The sequence below is a fragment of the Rhipicephalus microplus genome, chromosome X, assembly GCF_043290135.1.
Source record: "Rhipicephalus microplus isolate Deutch F79 chromosome X, USDA_Rmic, whole genome shotgun sequence".
Taxonomy (NCBI): Eukaryota; Metazoa; Arthropoda; class Arachnida; order Ixodida; family Ixodidae; genus Rhipicephalus; species Rhipicephalus microplus.
In genome coordinates this window covers 52369300-52387469 of record NC_134710.1, presented here as the reverse complement: position 1 = coordinate 52387469, position 18170 = coordinate 52369300, and the positions used below count along the sequence as shown (strand labels likewise).

The following is an 18170-nucleotide window of genomic DNA, read 5'->3' as shown; positions in this document are numbered from 1 at the left end:
GGTCGCAGGATCGAATCCCGCCTGTGACGGCTGCATTTTCGATGTAGGTGAAAATGCGTGAGGCCTGTGTGCTCAGATTCAGGTGTACGTTAAAAGAACCCCAGGTGGTCTAAATTTCTGCAGCCCTCCACTTCGGCATCTCTCATAATCATATGGTGGTTTCAGGACATTGAACCCCAATAAATATTAGTAACTAACAGGCGATGTGTTTTAAATAGGCTTTTAAAGATTAAAACGTATATTACAGTATTTGAAATGGACGAATAGGTGTATATTGGGAACATAATGCATGGCTGCACTAAAAAACACGGACAAGGAAGAGATGTACACAGGACGGGTGCAGATTTCCAACTTTAGTACCTATATTTGCATAAATTGCATTATCACGTGCTCTCTTTACACCCCCATCGTGACAAACATATCAGTGACACACCCCCTTAGGGCTGTCTTTTTCTAAACATCATCACGAAATGGTTGTATATAGTACTGACTAAATGGGAAAAAAAAGAGAGAATTGCACAAACTACAAACAAACACATTAAAAGTTAACCGAGACACTGAGTGTCATTCACACAAAGCTGTTGCAAAAATGAACCTCTTTTAGAAGCAGAGCCAAAGAATGTTGCTTACGCATTTGTTAGATTTTCTATTATAATAAACAGGGCGTCCACCAACATGGAAACTGATGGCACTCTGTGCGACCATAACAAAAAAAAAATCATTCCCATTGATCGAAGCGTAAAAAGTCGCTCCTTTGGCTGCAACTACACTGAACAGCTAGAAGGGGGGTCAAAAAAAAAAAGCAGGGCATAACAGTTTCTTCTTAGTATAAAAAAAAGAAAAGAATACACTGCCCAAGAGACCACAAAATTTACTGATGTTTTGATACCCGACATGGGAGCCTTGTTCACAATAAAAGCCATAAGAAAGGCACAGCGTATTTAAGTATGCCTAAGTACTGATGTAAGCACCATAAGTACATCGTCGGAAGCGTCCCATTACTCCTGTTCAGCATATGTGCAGTTGTCTATATGTGCGGGAATTCCAGATGCTTCTTTTCTTTGGCCAGATCACACGCGCTTGACCAGTCAATTTGGAGGCCTGTATATTTCATATGTTCATCGAGGGCATTCAAGGCCACGCATCGTTTGGTGACATCATATTCGTAATGTACAACTTTTTTTTTAAATCGCTGGTCTCATTGATGTATTGGTTGTCACAATCATGGCAGCCTATGGTGTAAACAAGACCAGGGAAGTTTCCTCGTGGCAGCTTGTCCTTTCCATTGACTAAAGCATACCTTAGCTTCCATTTTCGTACATGCACTATTTTGATGTCTGTTGCTTTTACGTATCGCACAGCATATCTGATTTTCCAAGCACAGCATAACTCGCGTCGGTAAATTTGTGCATATTTATCTTTCTTAACCACGATTTCGGCTCAGCTTGAAGGGCTTCTGGTTAGGTGGTTAGGCTAGAACTGCCATCACAAGAGGCTTGCTGGGCTACGTCTTGCCTTTTATTATTGTTATTACTATTAATATTAGTGATGCAGTGGAAAACTTTCTCAGCTATGCACTTATCGCTGATAGCTCGCGTTTCAAGAGTAGCATTGGGTAACTTCAGCTAAATTTCTCATTTCAGTTTCTTGAAATAATTTTATTAAATCTGTGATTATCTTTTACCGTCACGTCCATAGAAGAGTACATTAAAGAAGGTAGCATGCCGGCATTTTATTCCTCTATGGAATCGAGGAAGCTCTTGCAACCTGACAGATCCCTTCTTTCCACCAGATATTCAAACATCAGTGCTGTAAATGCTACCCCCAGCTTTCATTGCAGGCATCTGAGAACTTTAATCGTGCTTCATGCTTCAGAACCCAGAAAAATAACACACCATCAAGCATGTGCCTGTTGTATAAAAAAGGAAAAAAAGGAAAGGAAAAGCGAGAGAAAGAAGAAACTTAATTTGCAGTACAGCTCTGTTCTTGCGACATTGTCGTATTGTCAAGGCAAGGTGTGCAGAATAAAAGAGTAGTATTTTTTTTTTTTCGCTGAAAAGTATATTTTAGAGGTGTGCAAATTAGAGGGGGACACAAATCAATAGTAAATACAGCAGTCCAGATCAATGTAATCTAATCCAATCCTAAGCAGCCTGCAGACTGTAGCCATTATAGTGAACATTCCATTGAATATACTCCAGTGGGCAAATCGGCCAGTTTCCGGCGTCCTCATTTTACACGAATGTCGTTAATGGCACCACTTCTATGTTTCCTGGCAACATTGGTGTAACTACTCTGGCTGCGTTGTCGGACTATCGGGGGCTCCTTCAAACTTGCAGCTGCGGCTAATTCTATTTGTGTATGCTTTATAGTTCTTGTGAACATCAAAACGCCAACTTGCTCAGTGCCTAGGTTGGTTGGTTTCATTTTGGCTAGGTATGCATATTTTTCATATTTACCACATGCACTCTGAGCATGTGCGATAAATATGTTTACTTATTTGATATGAGTGCCTCATATTTTTATTTTTTTACCGCTCAAGGGTTCGTTTCCAGTGCACAGACTTTTCAAAGCAGATGTGATGGTCATGAAATTTGCTTTTAATCATCATGGAAAATCTGGAAAAGTCAAGGAACTTGGAAAAATCAAATTGGTAGACACCCTGAATAAAATAAGCCTCGACAACATCCCTTTGCACCTTGTTGTTTTATTTAGACAAGAAGACAGCGTCTTCAAAAATTCAATGTGCATCTGCAACTCCTGCAGTGAAAATCTAGGTGCTCCCCTGGTGTTTGTGCGTACCACCAGGCTATGCTTTTAGGCCCTCTCATTGAAGCAATTCCTCGTTTATTCTATGTAAACACTTCCCCAGGTCAATAGTATTTTATATACTATACCAGATGTACAATGAGTGAAAATTTTGGCTTGACGTTTTTTGCGCACAGAGTGCTTTTCCTTGTGCATCCTTCAAATCGATAGTTGGACGGAAACCTGTCTGGTTAGGAACAGATGTAAAGACAATTAAAACAACACACCACGAATAAAAGCAAGACGTTTCAGCCTCCGTACAGGAGCCTTATTCACAAGTGTTGCTTTTATTTGCTTTTAGTCTTGGTCAGTGTGTTGCTTTGTCTTCTTTGTGCATCACTGCGCTTACTTCAACCAATTCGCATGGGGCTGGAAAAAAACTTTCTTACTCCAAATATATTTGTGACTTTTTTTACATTGTGAATAAATGGTAAAAGTGGGGCATTACGTGAAGTGGCTGTTTGCTACTGCAGGCTGCTTTTCTTTTCTTTCTGCTTTCACATTTTGAAAAATACGCTCACAGTCACTCTGAGTGAGCTCACAAGGATAGCCAGGTTTCGTGCGTTCAACTAGCGCGTTCACTAGCAAGGCGAACTCGTGCGTTCAACTAGCGAGGCAAAGCTTTCTTGGACCCTGTGTAGGTGTGATTTTTCTAAAGCGCTACAGCAGCAGATTGTCGCAATGCATTATGTTCCTAGTATAAACCAACTAGCCCGAGCGAAAGCGTTACTGCAAGTGTATATTAGTCTTTACGTAAGCCCCTGTAAAGGTGGTTTTACTGCTGTTGAGTGCTGAAGCGCGAATACACCTTTTGAGGGGAAATCCACTTTGTCGCAAAGCCCCACTTCAGTTAAGTGAACAAGTTACCTTCACATTGATTAGTCCTTTTTTTTAAGTTTAAAAGCTTCTTATAGCGGCTTATATGCTCTAAGTAGATATGGTAAAGATTAAAAACATAATATATTGTACAGGTTATCACTTGCATTCTACCAAAATTCAAATCCTGCTACTATTCGAAGTTGTTTGTTTTTAAAAAAATTTTCTCCAGGTTAGTTAGGTCATAACAAATATGCCTATTTTTCTTTAAAATATAATATATATATATATATATATGCCATTTGAATTTGACTCGAAATTATTGATACCAAACCACTATTTGCTTCGAATTCACTTTGAACCTAAAATTCATTGTTCGCACTAGCCTAATGTTAAGCTAACTGGAGATCAATGCATCAGCGTTCATTCTTTGTGTTTGTTTGAAAATTAGTTTGTTTTTTTATTGATAGTCTGTTATGATAGGTCCTGGTACACTTTTTGTTATACTTTTTTTTTCTTTTGTAAGTGATTCAATGAAAATAAGTTGTGAGTTTGAACTTGTCAGTGTCCCTTCATTCTTCATTTACGTTCATCGTTCTGCACCTATGAGTTCCTTTACAGCACATCATGATAGTTATGTGACTGTGTGATGTGCATGAAAATTTTTATACCATAAAATATTATGAAACAAAACCAGAAGGGATTGGGAAAATATGTTCTATTCACTGAGAGAGACATATATAGAGGTAAAGCAGTTGAACACAAAACCAACATAGTTCAATGAAGTTATTCCATTTAAAGGGGCTCTGTAATACTTTTTAAGCATGGTCAGAAAACTCTACTGATTGGTACACAAGGCTCCTGAAAACATGCAAGCCATACATTATAGCTAAGCACGCAGCATAAAATTTGCAATTCTCAGTCAGCTAGAAGTCATCCCACCTCATTTCTAAAAATGAGGCCATATACTTGATTGACTCTGCTGTATATCCAAAATCATGGCCTTGGCTGATTTGAGCACCATGAGCCACCGCCAAGAAAAGCCACCACGTGCTCATGAGGACAGTGACGTGTGCCAGTGGGATGCTCAACTTAGGATCCCACTCGCCTATCTTCTTGCGTAGAACACTGAATAAATGTTTTATTCTGTCTCTCACGATGACATTGAAAGTAAGCCACACATTACCAAAAAAAAAAAAAGGAGTGAGTGGAAGTGCTCGAGGTATTGATATGCGCGTGACATCATTTCTTTACTCCACACCATCCCTCCCTGCTTAACTTCCAGTGCTCTTGTCAAGACGAGACAAAAGAAACAGCAATTGCGGTGTGCAACAAATTTCTGTACTTCTGCTTGTACTTGATGGATTCTAAACACTTTTTGTGGGGGTCGACTCATGAGGCAATAAACTCATTTAATAGAACAGTTCAACAGTTACTTAGAAAAGCCTTGCAGGGCCCCTTTAGGCAATTCATGTTTACTGCGATTGTACTGTAGTACTCAAAGTGTGTAAGAAGTAATGTCTATAGGAAAATGTCTGTAGGAAATGTCTCTACACCACTTGTAGCATGCAAGTAGTGTGCAAGTTCAAGCCACTTCTTTTGAGAAAATGCAAGAAAACTGATCCAGCTCATTTTGAGTCACATGCATTAAAAGATGAAATATGTTTGTTAGACGAGTAATAGCCATCAAGGACATAATCTGAATGCTTACTGCTGCGGCATTTGTCATTCAGAAGTAGCCTGTCATTAAGAGAGTCCATTTTGTACGCTTCCTAATCAAAATATAGTTCGTCTTGGTGATATAAATTGCTTTTAGAGCTTAAATGTCGAACTTAGGTGTAAGAAACTTGTTCAGCTCTAGTGGCAATGCCTGTATGTTACAAAATCCTATGTTCAGAACGTTAATTTTTTTCATAATTTCTTGTCTCCAAGACTAGTGTCCCCCTTTAACTTAATATATACTGAAATTGGCATGGAATGGCAAGGGTATAATTGACAGGTCTTGCAAAAGTATTATGTCATGTACATTATGACATGACACAGTCTGGGAGCTCCCACAGCTGGTATATTAACTTGATATCTATAAAAATTGGCATGGCATGAATGTAGGATGAACATTAATTATAGACATCCACATGCCGTGTATGTTACGGCAATTCTTGGACCTCTTGCAGCCTCTTCATTAACTAGATATGCACCAAAATGATGACCCAAGTTACAGGTCATGACATAAATGACGTCCTGGTGCTCTCGCGGTCATTTCATTAACTTGGACAACAAAACTGGCATGGCGCATATCGTGAGTGTATGACAAATGTATTTCACAGATCATTACATGAATATCATGTCTGTTGCATCATATGACTACATGGCAAGATTTTTGTGCTCTGATGGTCACTCATTAATTTGGTGCATATATCAAAAGCATGACATGAGATTACTGCTTGACCAACATGAATTATAGAACCATTACAAGGCACCAGCATGATGCTGTGGTGGTCATTCCATGGCCGTATGTACCAAAATGTACATCCTAAATGTCCATGAAATGCAAACATGATGCAATGAATGTCCATGAGATCAGATGCCATCACCTGTCAAGCAACTGCCCCCATCCCCTAAGAAGAGCTGTGGCTGGACACATCGCTTTCAATATTACACATGCCTGCACATGCCACATTGCTCCCGCCTGCTTTTTGATGAGACATATGACAACGTAGTGCATCAGCCAGGGACTGCCAGGACCACTCGAGAAGATTGTACATTAAATTAAAGCATTAACAGTGGTCTACAAAACTTGCTGAGGGAGCATTTCGTGCATTAACTATTTAGTTAATGTATAAACATTGCAACAGAACTGTTTTCCACTGTGTAGCACCTTCTCTGCGACTTTCTCCTTTTCTTCAGCCACATTGAATGCAAGGGGAGAGGGTGGGGTGACACAGATGAGCTTTGTGATAACACGTAATAATCACCCCTCTTAGATCTGAGGTATAAAACTTGTAGACGAACAAACAGTATGAGAAATTTGAAGGACACTTTGTAAATTCTGAAGTGTGTCCGGCAAAAGGCTTTTTGTTTGCCAGGTCTTTTTATTTGTTTTTGTGCATGTATAGCATTCAGTATAGCGTTTGGTATCGGGGGAATCCTCATTCTTGGGGCACTTCTTCAAACTGCTTGCTGTGGAAACGCTTGCCAGCGTGTCTGCTCTTCTCTTGTGAAAGGCAGTTGAGCTAGCTGGGTTTCGCAAACCACAAGTACTGTTTGTTGGCGAATATAAGCATAACACATATTAGTAATCAAAGGTTTTTCGTTACTGTCCATAATATTATGTTTGGCTGAGAAGTGTTAGAAATGAAGCCAGCAACACAATTGTGGGTCTGTATCACAATGTTTACAGAGATATTTGGGCAGGGACGAATGAACAGATGAACGTGAGCATGAGACATTAAAGGCCTTCACCTTAATATTCCAAGCTTGCTATGCTTGCGGAAAAGATAGCTATTCTGGCTACCAATATGAGCAGCAGACGTTCAGTTGGGCAGGATATGCAACACGGAATAGCCACACTTCACTGAAACCCGAATCAATGGACAGCTTATTTTGACACAACTTGTAATCGTTGCGTGTAGTTACTGTCATGGGTCGTTTGCTGAATGTTGAATAAAATGCCACATTAGAGAACATTTTGTCTTCACAGCATGGGTTTTTGTTTATGTACATTCGGCCAGGCGAGCTTGCATTCTAGTGTGGGCTCAGGTAGGCCGTCGACACAGTTGGTGGGCCCAGGCCAAGCTCTGGCTCTAAAATTCGACCCATTCACAGCTCTAGTAGATGCACTAAGGTATTCACACAAATTGTCAAAGTTTCAAGGGGTGTACAACACACACACCCCTTCCCACTGGCCCTTTTCTGGCTCTGCCTATGCTTTCATATAATTCCATAGAATAGGTGCTGATTAACTACAAATGCCAATTTCCTTTACAGATGCACTCAAAATTGATTTTTCATTCAACTCCTCACACTAGGATAGCTGAAAAAGGAGCTTTTGTCTACTCTACTTCAGCTTTGCATAGCAGGCTCCAGAATTTAGCAGAATGGCCCTTTATTTATAGTTAATACTCTTAAGTACAGTGCAAGTTCATGGAATGAAATGAAAAAACTTTATTCTCATTTTCTTTTTCAGATCAATCAATGGAGTTCTGAAGATATCAAGAGTGGAAGGTTTTGAACTTAAACTTTACTCATTATGTTTGTCATCTGCATTAAACAATGATTCAAAGGATCTTTTCTTTACTACAGTGAAGCTTTCCTGTCCTAATGCAGTGCTGGATCTCGGAATTTAAACCTTTTTCGTTCCTTTTATTTTTATTTTTGCTTTCACTTGTTTACTTTAAGCAATTTTTTTTACAATTGTGAAAGTTATGAAAATATAGTTTGTAGGGGGAAAAAAGTTTGTTTTGACACACCTTCACACTTGTTTCTGTGAATAACAAATTTTTTTGTAAACCTACAGCACATTTGTGAATCTATAGTACTAAAAAAAGATATATTGCTAAATATAGGGTTTTTTCCTTTTCTTGGACAATACATATTCTTTTATAAAAATACTACACTTTCACACCTATTGTCATCCCAGAGAGATTGAAGTGTACATACCTTGCTGCAGATACTTTGAAAAAACTGATTGACAAAAGTTTAACTTTTTGTTATTAGTTGAGGGCAGTTGTTTATATGGGGAACTTTTCAGTCATCACAATTTATGGCATCCCATATTTTAAAAAATCACAATTTCCACATGATTTGTATGTTGAATTTAAATGATGCTATCGAAACCAGGCACTCAGGAAAAACAGCCACTGCTACATCGAACCAGAGCGTCCCACAACAAGCGATAAAATTTGGGTGAAGGCTCATTGCAGTATAACTTTATCAGAAAAAAAGGAACAGCTGAAATACTCAAGTGTACCACTTCTTTTTTGAGTGTGATGTGAGGTGCTAGCGTTTCTTGAATTATAGAAAGATGCTAAGCATTCTTCTATTTGTCACATGCTGTGCTGCAGTTGCTGCCCATAGTGTTACACTGTATATTAAAAGGTGGAAATTCTGGCTTTTTTAGCACAGTCTGGACGAAATGGATAAGCACAAAACATCATAGAAAGGTAAGGCACTCCACTGGAGCTAGTGAGACTTGCCACTTCATACGACAAGATGAGGATGAAACAAATTTGCCAAAACTTATGGGCAGGCCCTCTAGCCCTAACTACTCTTCACCTCCCTGAAGCTCTCACGGATATGTTAACTGGCCACTTCTGGCACTCGGGATCTAGGTTGAGCAGAGTGACTTGGAGCCCAGCACGGGCGTGATTTTTCGGCCCGAGCCAAGCCGGGCCCGGCCGTACATGACCGACCCCAGCCCAGCCGCGAGGTTCCAAGCCCGGCCCAGGCTCGGGTGTTCATTGCTAAACTTGCTTAACTCATGATTAGGCCCGGCCTGGGCCCACAAGAGATTAGTTGTTGACTATGATTTTTAATGTTGCTTTGCCCGCGGTGATAACTCGGTTAAGCTGTCTTGCTGTTAAGTAGTAGGACGTGGGTGCGATTACCGCGGCCACAGCGGCTGCATTTTGACGGGGCGAAAGGCAAGAACACCCGTGCACTTATCTTTAGGTGCACGTTAAAGAACTCAAAGTGGTCGGAATTAGTCCGGTCTCCACTACAGCGTGCCTCGTAATCATATCGTGGTTTGTGAACAAGGAATATAGATGAAATGTTGGCTATATGTCACATGGCAAGTCATTAAAATAGCAGCATAGAGAAAATGAAACATAGCAACAAAATTCATTGAAAAGTGTACAACATGAAAAAGCGGATAGAATCAAACCCGGAACATTTTCTTAGATTCTCTTTTCTACACTCGCGTTATAAACATTTTAGCAAGGTACCTGTCATCAAACGCATTCCGAAGAACGGAGTTCAGGACGTGTGCACAGCAGTTCATCCTCGCATACGGACGCAGCGCGGTAATTATGTTGGCACCCTGGTCTGTCACGAACACCACATCGCTGAACATGCCTTCATCAATCCCCAACTTAGCGCTCCTTCGTACCATCTCCTTACGGATGTTCTCTCCCGTTTTTCTCTCGGGGGGAAAGTCAGTAGTGAACAGAACAAGGCTCCTCAGTTCCCATTTCACACTTACCTAATGCGCCGTTGCAGTGATATAGGCAATTTTCTTGTGGTCGTCGGCCCATATGTCAAGTGTCATCAAGCAGCGACCTTCCTTCATCGCTGACTGAATCTCGGGCATCACCTCTTCTCGGAGTTCGTTTGCAACTTCGGACACCCTGCGAGACATTGTCATAGGATGCCGAATCGCGGTCCTCGGAATCCGTCATTGCAAACAACGTCACATGGTCGCATGTCTATAGCGCACCACTTCACACAAGCAGTCGTCAGATTCCCCTTAACGGTAGATAAAACCTGGGCTTTCCTAAAAGAACTTGTTGTTGGGCTAGTTGGTAAAGCATTTCGAAAAGTTAATTCGAGTGCGAAAACTTGACACGAACACTCGCACACACCCATGCATCAAACACACACAGCGCCCACTTCCAACTGATTTATTCATAGCTCGAAGGCTTGAATATATACACGACACATTGTGCGCACACACACCATAGAAGGCCAATAGCATACATTATCAAACGTACAGTTAATGTCATAGCCTCAGAGCGATAAACTGAAGTTCGCTTGGTAACAACGAAATCGAAGGGGCATTTACACAGTGATCTTTATTTTTTTCAATGAAAAAGGCCTCTAACACTTCACGTGCAGTTTTACTTGCGCTTCTGCCCAGAATTTTCGTCTCAGAAAATTGTGCGTCACAACCACACGAGATGACATGCGCAACCAGGTGCGCATACTTGTCATCTCTTTTTGTTAATTTTTGGGTGTGTTCCCTTAATCGGTCATTAATACACCATTCGGTTTGGCCAATGTTCACTTTTCCACAGGATAAGGGTATGGAGTACACAACCCCATGGAACACTTAACAAAGGCCCTCTCATGTTTCTTCTGGCAGCCGCACTTCTTTCTATCGCTCACACGTTGGCACCGTCTTCCGATTTTTTCTGGTGCGGAAAACACCATCGGTACGCCGTCCCTGGCCGCGACTTTCTTGAGGTTGTGCGAGACCTTATGGATATACGGCACAACTTGTGGTCTAATCCTTAAGGGCTAGGTAGCAGTCATCGCTTCCCGTGTTCCACGTTTAAACTTCTGCAGAAGTGATTCAGCAACGGCCGTAATGACCGATCGAGAGAACCCAGCAGCCTCTAGTCGGCTCACCTGATTGAGGAAACCAAGTTTCATGCTGTGTGGGCACGACCTCTTTAGCGCTGATTCTATTGGCCAAACTGAACGGTGTATTAATGACCGATTAAGGGAATACGTCCAAAAAATTAACAAAGAGAGATGACAAGTATGTGCACCTCGTTGCGCATGTCATCTCGTGTGGTTGTGACGCACGATTTTCTGAGATGAAGATTCTGGGCAGAAGCGCAAGTAAAACTGCACGTGAAGTGTTAGAGGCCTTTTTCATTGAAAAAAATTGAAAAAAAGATCACTGTGTAAGCGCCCCTTCAGTTTCGGTGTTACCAAGCGAACTTCAGTTTATCGCTCCGAGGCTATGACATTGATCAACTGTACGTTTGATAATTATGCTGTTGGCCTTCTATGGTGTGTGTGCACACAATGTGTCTTGTATATATTCAAGCCTTCGAGCTATGAATAAATCAGTTGGAAGTGGGCGCTGTGTGTGTTTGATGCATGGGTGTGTGCGTGTGTGAGTGATCGTGTCAAGTTTTTGCGCTGTTACGTTTGGCCAGGCGATTCGTCTAGGCAGACGCCATTGTGCATAAGCCGGTCTACTGAGGTGGCTCTCAGCCCCTTCGGCGCCCAGTCTGCCAGGCGCTGTCGAAGATTTCGGCAATTACCCAGACCATGTGGCAAGCAACGGCGAGGTCCCGACTATCAAATGCGGACCCTTCGTCGTCCCTTCGAGCAGCAGCGGTGACTGGTGGCCTCGGCGACTCATCTGGCGATGGGGAAGCTGTTGTGACCGGCGCCAGAGCTGACGGGGGAGCGGCGCTCCTTTTAATTCTCACTCAAGTAGCCGACCGGCCGGCTGCCTATGCCCGCCAGGCATTGTCCCTGCTAACCCGAGGGTGAGACGCCGTGTCGCCACGACGCCATTAACCGTTCGAGAGAGGACAACAAAGACAGCATCTTCCTTAAAAGAGACCGTGGCGGCCGCCGCAAATCGCCCCGCTAATTAAGCGAACAAATCGGCGGACCCTTTGATGTATGTTGTCAGGAACTTGGTACCTCTCGACTAGCGGCACACACACGACGAGGAAGAACCCCGCTGGAGCCACCTTGCAGTGCAGTGATCACGGCTGAATATTAGACGTTCAAGTGGACTGTGCATGCTCGTCCCCCTCACCTGATGTGTGTGTGTGGTGTTCCACTCGGAGAGGAGGAGCCCGACAGGGCTTGAAACGACGCCGCAGAGTGCTGGACGTTGCTCTGAACTATGTAACGTTCAACCACCACGCTTGTGGTTTGGGAACCCCTAACCTTTCTTTGCTGTAAATATGTGTAAATAGTGGCATAAACCCGTTTGTTTTTGTATCCTCTTCTTGTCAGCGTACGTTTCCTCCACCCGGTTACACCACGCTACCACAAGAGATCGGGTAGGCCCTCATTCGGAACAGCGCTCGAATTAACTTTTCGAAATGGGCTTTGCTCTCAGTAAAGAATGATGAAATGGCAGTGGTGTCGCCAGCAGCCTTGCACTTGTGGCGGTTAAGATGTGACGTTCCTGTCTTCCCACCATCATATGCGAAGAAAACTGTAGCTTTTGCACTGCACATGTTCTACTGGTGATAAGGTGTGCACGTCGACAACTTGCAGGAATTGTTTCCAAACCTGGCTTTTCTTAGCTTGCTTTGAGACGAGCTTAAGCTCGCCGGCAGCGAGCTTGTCTGGCAATGCAGCTGGATTCATAGCGCCACGTGTAGAGCAGACATATTACGAAGTATAGAACGCCAGTAACCAACGTAGGTGGCTGTTCCCTTTAAATCGGGTGAAACACAATAAAAGCATCAGCGCGCTCTGCCAAGCTACGACACAACATCCAAAGCCTTCTCTTTTTTTCTCTCTCTTTCAGTAGATGGGTGGGCCGCGGTCTGCACATGCTCCGCCTAGCCGGGTGTCGCCTAGCAACGGAGGCCGTCTTTACTCACTAATTCTTACGCGCTTCTTCCCACGCCTGCCTCTTATTTCGGCTCACACATGAGGAGTTACCAAATCACGCAGTGGTCGCTGCAAGGCGGTAGGGCCTTCATTTTCCGGATGGCGCGAATTACACGCGCCTGCACCTTAAGATGCTTCAGGGGTGCGCCTCGTCAAGATGTCTGTGACAAGTTATATCCTCTTAATTCCCTCACTGCCCAAACAAAAATTAATATGACGCTTTGAAGGTGATTTACGGCTTACAATTTGACCAGAAGGATAGCCACATACAATTCGGCCTACACCTTTATAGGCGCAACGAAGGACGCGAACAACAAATATCTTTTACTTACAGATTGTGCCGTATGTGTCAACCACAAATTAAAAAAAAACCGAAATCTTCATTGCTCCCGCAGCCTCAAGGCCAGGGCCGGCCCAGGCCCGCACTTTCGAGCCCGGGCCCGCCCGAAAACGCTTCAGACGGCCCGGGCTTCCGGGCCGGGCCGGGCTTGTGCAGTGCTCTAGGGTGACTTTTCATTGCACTAGGTTTCTTTTCGTGTCTGCAATTGTTTTATCGAGAGAGTGTCGGAGCAGAACCATATACTGCTGCAATGAGACTTCATGCAAGTTGTCACTTGACAGTTCTTGTGTAACACAGCAGCTTCCTTTTCTTTGCTTTGGCTCAGTGTGCTTGATTTGAATATAGCCATAGAAGTTAAGAGAAACGAATATCTTTAATTAAGTGATTTTGTTTGTTTGCTTCTCCACGAGATATATCTGGATTAGGTTGGCATGTCAAATGGTCGCCGATTACATTTTGAGGAGAACCAAATGAAGCCAATGACTCATTCGTTCTTAATTTAAATATTAGGCTTCACCGGGTTGTTTACAAAAATTAACTGAGCTTTCAGCTTTTCTACAGATTCCCCCTGATTTTTTGTAAAATTCATCACTAGCAGTATTACACAACTTTAAGCAAATTAGCAACATCAGTTCTAGAAAGTTGATAATAGTTACTGACAATGTGGTATTTGAGATTCCGCGGACAGAAAGTGTCATGTTCAGCCTACTCACAGCACAGCTAGGTTGACAGGTTAGGCACAATTCCTGTTAGGCCGATTTCTGTTAGTGGCATATATGGATCTCTATCATTGCTATATAATAAATTAAGACAGACGATTTCATAGAGGCATAGGTTTCAAACTTTCCCGAGGAGATCGGTGAGCAGGTTTGGAGTTGTGAGCCAAAATAAAAGCTGTGCCTATTAAAGGCTCAAAAGTTTGTTTAGTCATCATTGTTGAAATTTGTAAGTGTACTTCCACATTGTTTACTCCAGCGGCATACCTGCATAGAACAGAATGCAGCTGCTAAATTAAGCACATAAGAGGTGAGGAAGTGCAAGAAACGGCCTAGCCCCCACCTTGTAACTGATTCGTCCCCAGTTGAACGCTACATCACCACGTCTGGAGTTACTGATCTTGTGTTATTTCGTAGATCATACATCAGTATCATCTATAACAGACATTATGCGTATGCATAGGTTGTGTTCTTCACAAGCATAATTATTGCAAATCAATCCAGGAAAGCATTTACATCAAAAAGATTCTAAGGATTTTCTGAATTGCTTATGTGCGCTTGAAAGAGCCAGGATGTTGACAGCTTGATGGCACGTAAAATGCCTTGCCAAGTTTGTTGCTTTAAAGTTCCTAAGAAACACATAAATTTAGGCTTTCATTTCAAGGGAAATGTGTGTAAGCCTCGCAATGAGCCGTATATTTCATCAAATTCGTTTGAACATTTCAGGACAAAAGTGACAAAAATCGTTCGTATGCAGCAATGCAATGCATCAGGAAACATCACACGCCTTCCTGCTTGCAATGCTTTCCATAGTGATGTTTCCAGCACATGCAACAAGATGTACAGTCACACATAAACACAAAAACTAACTTAAAAGTTGTACACGGCCACAAAAATGGAAGTTCCTCTTGACTTTCAAAGGACTAATGCGATAAGTAACAGGCATGATGAAATGCAGCAAGACAGCCATACATAATTATTATTAGCACAATACTCGAGCTGTGATGCAATACTACTGTTAAACAGTGCAATCTGCTTCTAACAGCCCACTTTGTTCAGTGCTTGTATGCAGTTGCAGTGAGTATTTAAAAAATATTTTTCAGCGCAAATGGCTACCTTGCAACCTCCTATTTCCTCGAAAGCCTGCTGACTAAGCTTTACATTCTCACACTTCACAGTATTTGATTCCCAGTGAGACCTCAAAGCAAACATCCTATAGCATGCTACACTTGCCAAAGTACACGTAAACGACATTTACACTGCAGCCTGCGTATAGAGGTGTTGAGAGTATAAAAAAAAAAATGATTTATGAAATGAAAGTTGTGCAAAGGTTAATTTTGCACAGCTTCACTACACAGTAAATTGCAGTGGCCACGGCTGGAATCTGTTATTCTAAGCGTTGTCTTTATATAAGTACCTCGACATATTTCACTTATTCACTGTAGCAAATTGAGTATGTATGTCCAAACATAGAGTCACATTATTATTAAAAACTTAGAACATAAAAAACATACTTGCAAACCTTCTAACTGCAGAGTTGTTTAAGCTGAGTTCATGCACAGCAAACAGAAATTGTCCTAATGATGATATGCGCTCTTATCTTCCGCTTCATCTTCTGCTTCGCTCCCAGAGCACATACGCCAATTTGTCCAGTATGGGATGCAACAACTGTGATGGGCAAGAGAATGAACACAGAGAGAAATTTTTGGCCAGACAGGATTCGCACGTACGATCTGAGGGCTAGTTTTGTCATTATTCTGCTATTCAGGCACATTAGCAGAGCATAGCATAACCTTGTATAGCAGAGTATTGCAAGGAGATTAAAAAGGGAAATGAGGGTGAGGAGGGGAGAGTAAAGCATAGTGTTACGGGGAGGATGACAGGAAAGGGCGTAATATTTACAGTCCACAGTAGTGATGGCAAAAATAACCAAGATGGCAAGAGCAGGCACCACCTAGTCTTCTTCTTCGTCCTCTAGGTGAGCGGCACATAACATTACCCAGCGGTGGCGAAAGCACGACTCGCGCAGCTGGAAACAGACGGTAGTGAAGGTGGTTACTATACATGTGTGTTGGGGGAGTCTGGTGTAAGGTAAGGCTTGAGACAGACAACGTGAACGATGTCCGTGCGGGGTGTCGTGGTCGACGAAGAAGACAATTATTTGATTTCATACGTGACGGTCACTTGGTGGCGCACGCAGTATGGTACGGAGTAGGTGAACAGTAGCTTCTCAGAAAGCGCAATACGGCGTGCTGAAGACCACAGGAGGACAAGAGATCCTGGGGGAAAGTAGGCATATAGGTGATGGCTGTCGTAACGAGATTTTTGGCCCGCTTGCGAGTCAGTTAGCTGAACGCGCTCAAGTTCGCGTGCATGGTCGGCGTGAGCTATAGCTTCTTGAGTGTATTAAGTGGGTGAGAAGAAGGCATCATCGTGTCCAAAGACAAAGTTGGATTTCGGCCAAATAAAAGAAAGAGAGGCAAATAGCCCACCATCCCAGGTTCCACCTAGTCCTCTTAACAATAACAATAGCATAGAGAGAACTAGAAGGAAAAAAGAAAAAGGAAGCAAGAAACAGAAAAAATGAAATGAATAGAAAAAAATGGAAAAAGAACAAACAAGAAATAAAGGACAAGAGGCAAAAACTCACGAATAGAAAAGCTAATCGAATTGAAAAAACATAAATAAAAAAATGGAAAGACAAAGTTAACATAGGGCAGAGGAAGATGACATGTTATCGTTAAAACATTACCATCAAAAGTGCACAGGAGATATTAGAGATGGTTGCAATACCAAAGGAGCAAGCAAGGCAAGCAATGCATGATCATTCCATCTCTTGATCCGCTAGACAAGGAAATCTACTACCCGACATCACACACATGCTTAAAACCTTAACACAACCTTTTTCATGCTTTTTTATCCATTTCTTCAATAAAGTTCTCATCAGCACCCATCCCTGCGTCGTCTTCCTTTGTCCTGCGTTAGTGCTGCTTTTCTTCATATTTTAACAAAGAAGCCCCCCCTCCAATTTTACACTCCAGTTTTAGCATAGCAACATTACTTACACGATTAAAAAATTAACCTACGTTGCACTGGTGGTGCAAGGCTGAAGAAACAGCGGAGCCGATCGGTACCTTGCTAGCCTTGGCCTAATAACTGAGCATCACTAGCAACAACACCGTAACACTTGGTTAAGTTCACCAGCACATCTGATGCAGGGGCACCTACTGAGATTGAAGACGAGTGTAGCCTAATGCAATAAATTATAACTTAGCCAAACCAGGTTACTACCTAAAAGTGACTTGCCGATTCTCACAAAAAAAAACATCGCAAAAATAAGCATAACCCTGCAAAGGTCAGGACCAGCTCTGTTGTTTCTCTTGCCTTTCGTCACTATCACAAGCTGCGCCAATTCATTCAGCTGTCATAAAAACTAAAATAAAGTAACAGAACAAACAATGAAAGATCAAAATTGAAGGTTTCCATACACAAAATTATTAAAAAGCAACACTGGGCTTATTTGACACGTATTTATGTTGTTACAGCAATAAACATTGAAGACATGAACTACATATATTCATTTTCAGCACTCTGATGAATAATCAACAGTATAATGCTTACATAATACTTATAACAATATAATAAAAAGAAAGCATGTGCCCAGTAATGCCACACAATTCTCACAATCTACTGTCATGTTTACGTTGACAGTGAGACTAAAACAACCTTTACAGAAAAAAGATTACTTTCTCTCATACCGAAGGAACATTTTTCGTTTGCAAATCATACGATATATTTTTCAATGGGTGAAAAAAATGAGCCTCAAGTAGCTTTGCACAAAATCTTCTACATGTGGAAACACTTTGATGATTATATATATATATATATATATATATATATATATATATATATATATATATATATATAAGGCTTATATGAAGAATAACTTCGGTTGTGCCGCAAGGTTATAATTATGAAAGTAGATGCGCTTTCACATATCTGTTTATTTAGCCGACGTTCTGACAGGAGCTCAGTCTTTTTTAAGGCATAATGCCTTGAAAAAGACTAAACGTCGGCTAAATAAACAGTTGTTATGTGAAAGCGCATCTACTTTCATACTTCTATATATACACACACACTTTACCTGCAATGGTCAGACAACCTAATGGTACTTT

The 18170-nt window shown here is 41.8% G+C and overlaps 1 protein-coding gene across 2 annotated transcripts in view; it reads left to right on the top strand.

Moving 5' to 3' along the window:
• Prim1 (DNA primase small subunit) overlaps positions 1-7909 on the top strand; it is an 81918-nt gene extending 74009 nt beyond the window's left edge. Inside the window, exon 10 of one of the 2 annotated variants that reach the window (XM_037427152.2) lies at positions 7811-7909. In XM_037427152.2, coding sequence (XP_037283049.1) covers positions 7811-7830 — 20 coding nt within the window. In that variant the 3' untranslated portion in view covers positions 7831-7909. Of the gene's footprint in view, positions 1-1069; positions 2070-7810 lie in introns of those variants that run through there. The other variant, XM_075881091.1, reaches the window with a different exon arrangement.
• The last annotated feature ends 10261 nt before the right edge of the window (positions 7910-18170 follow it).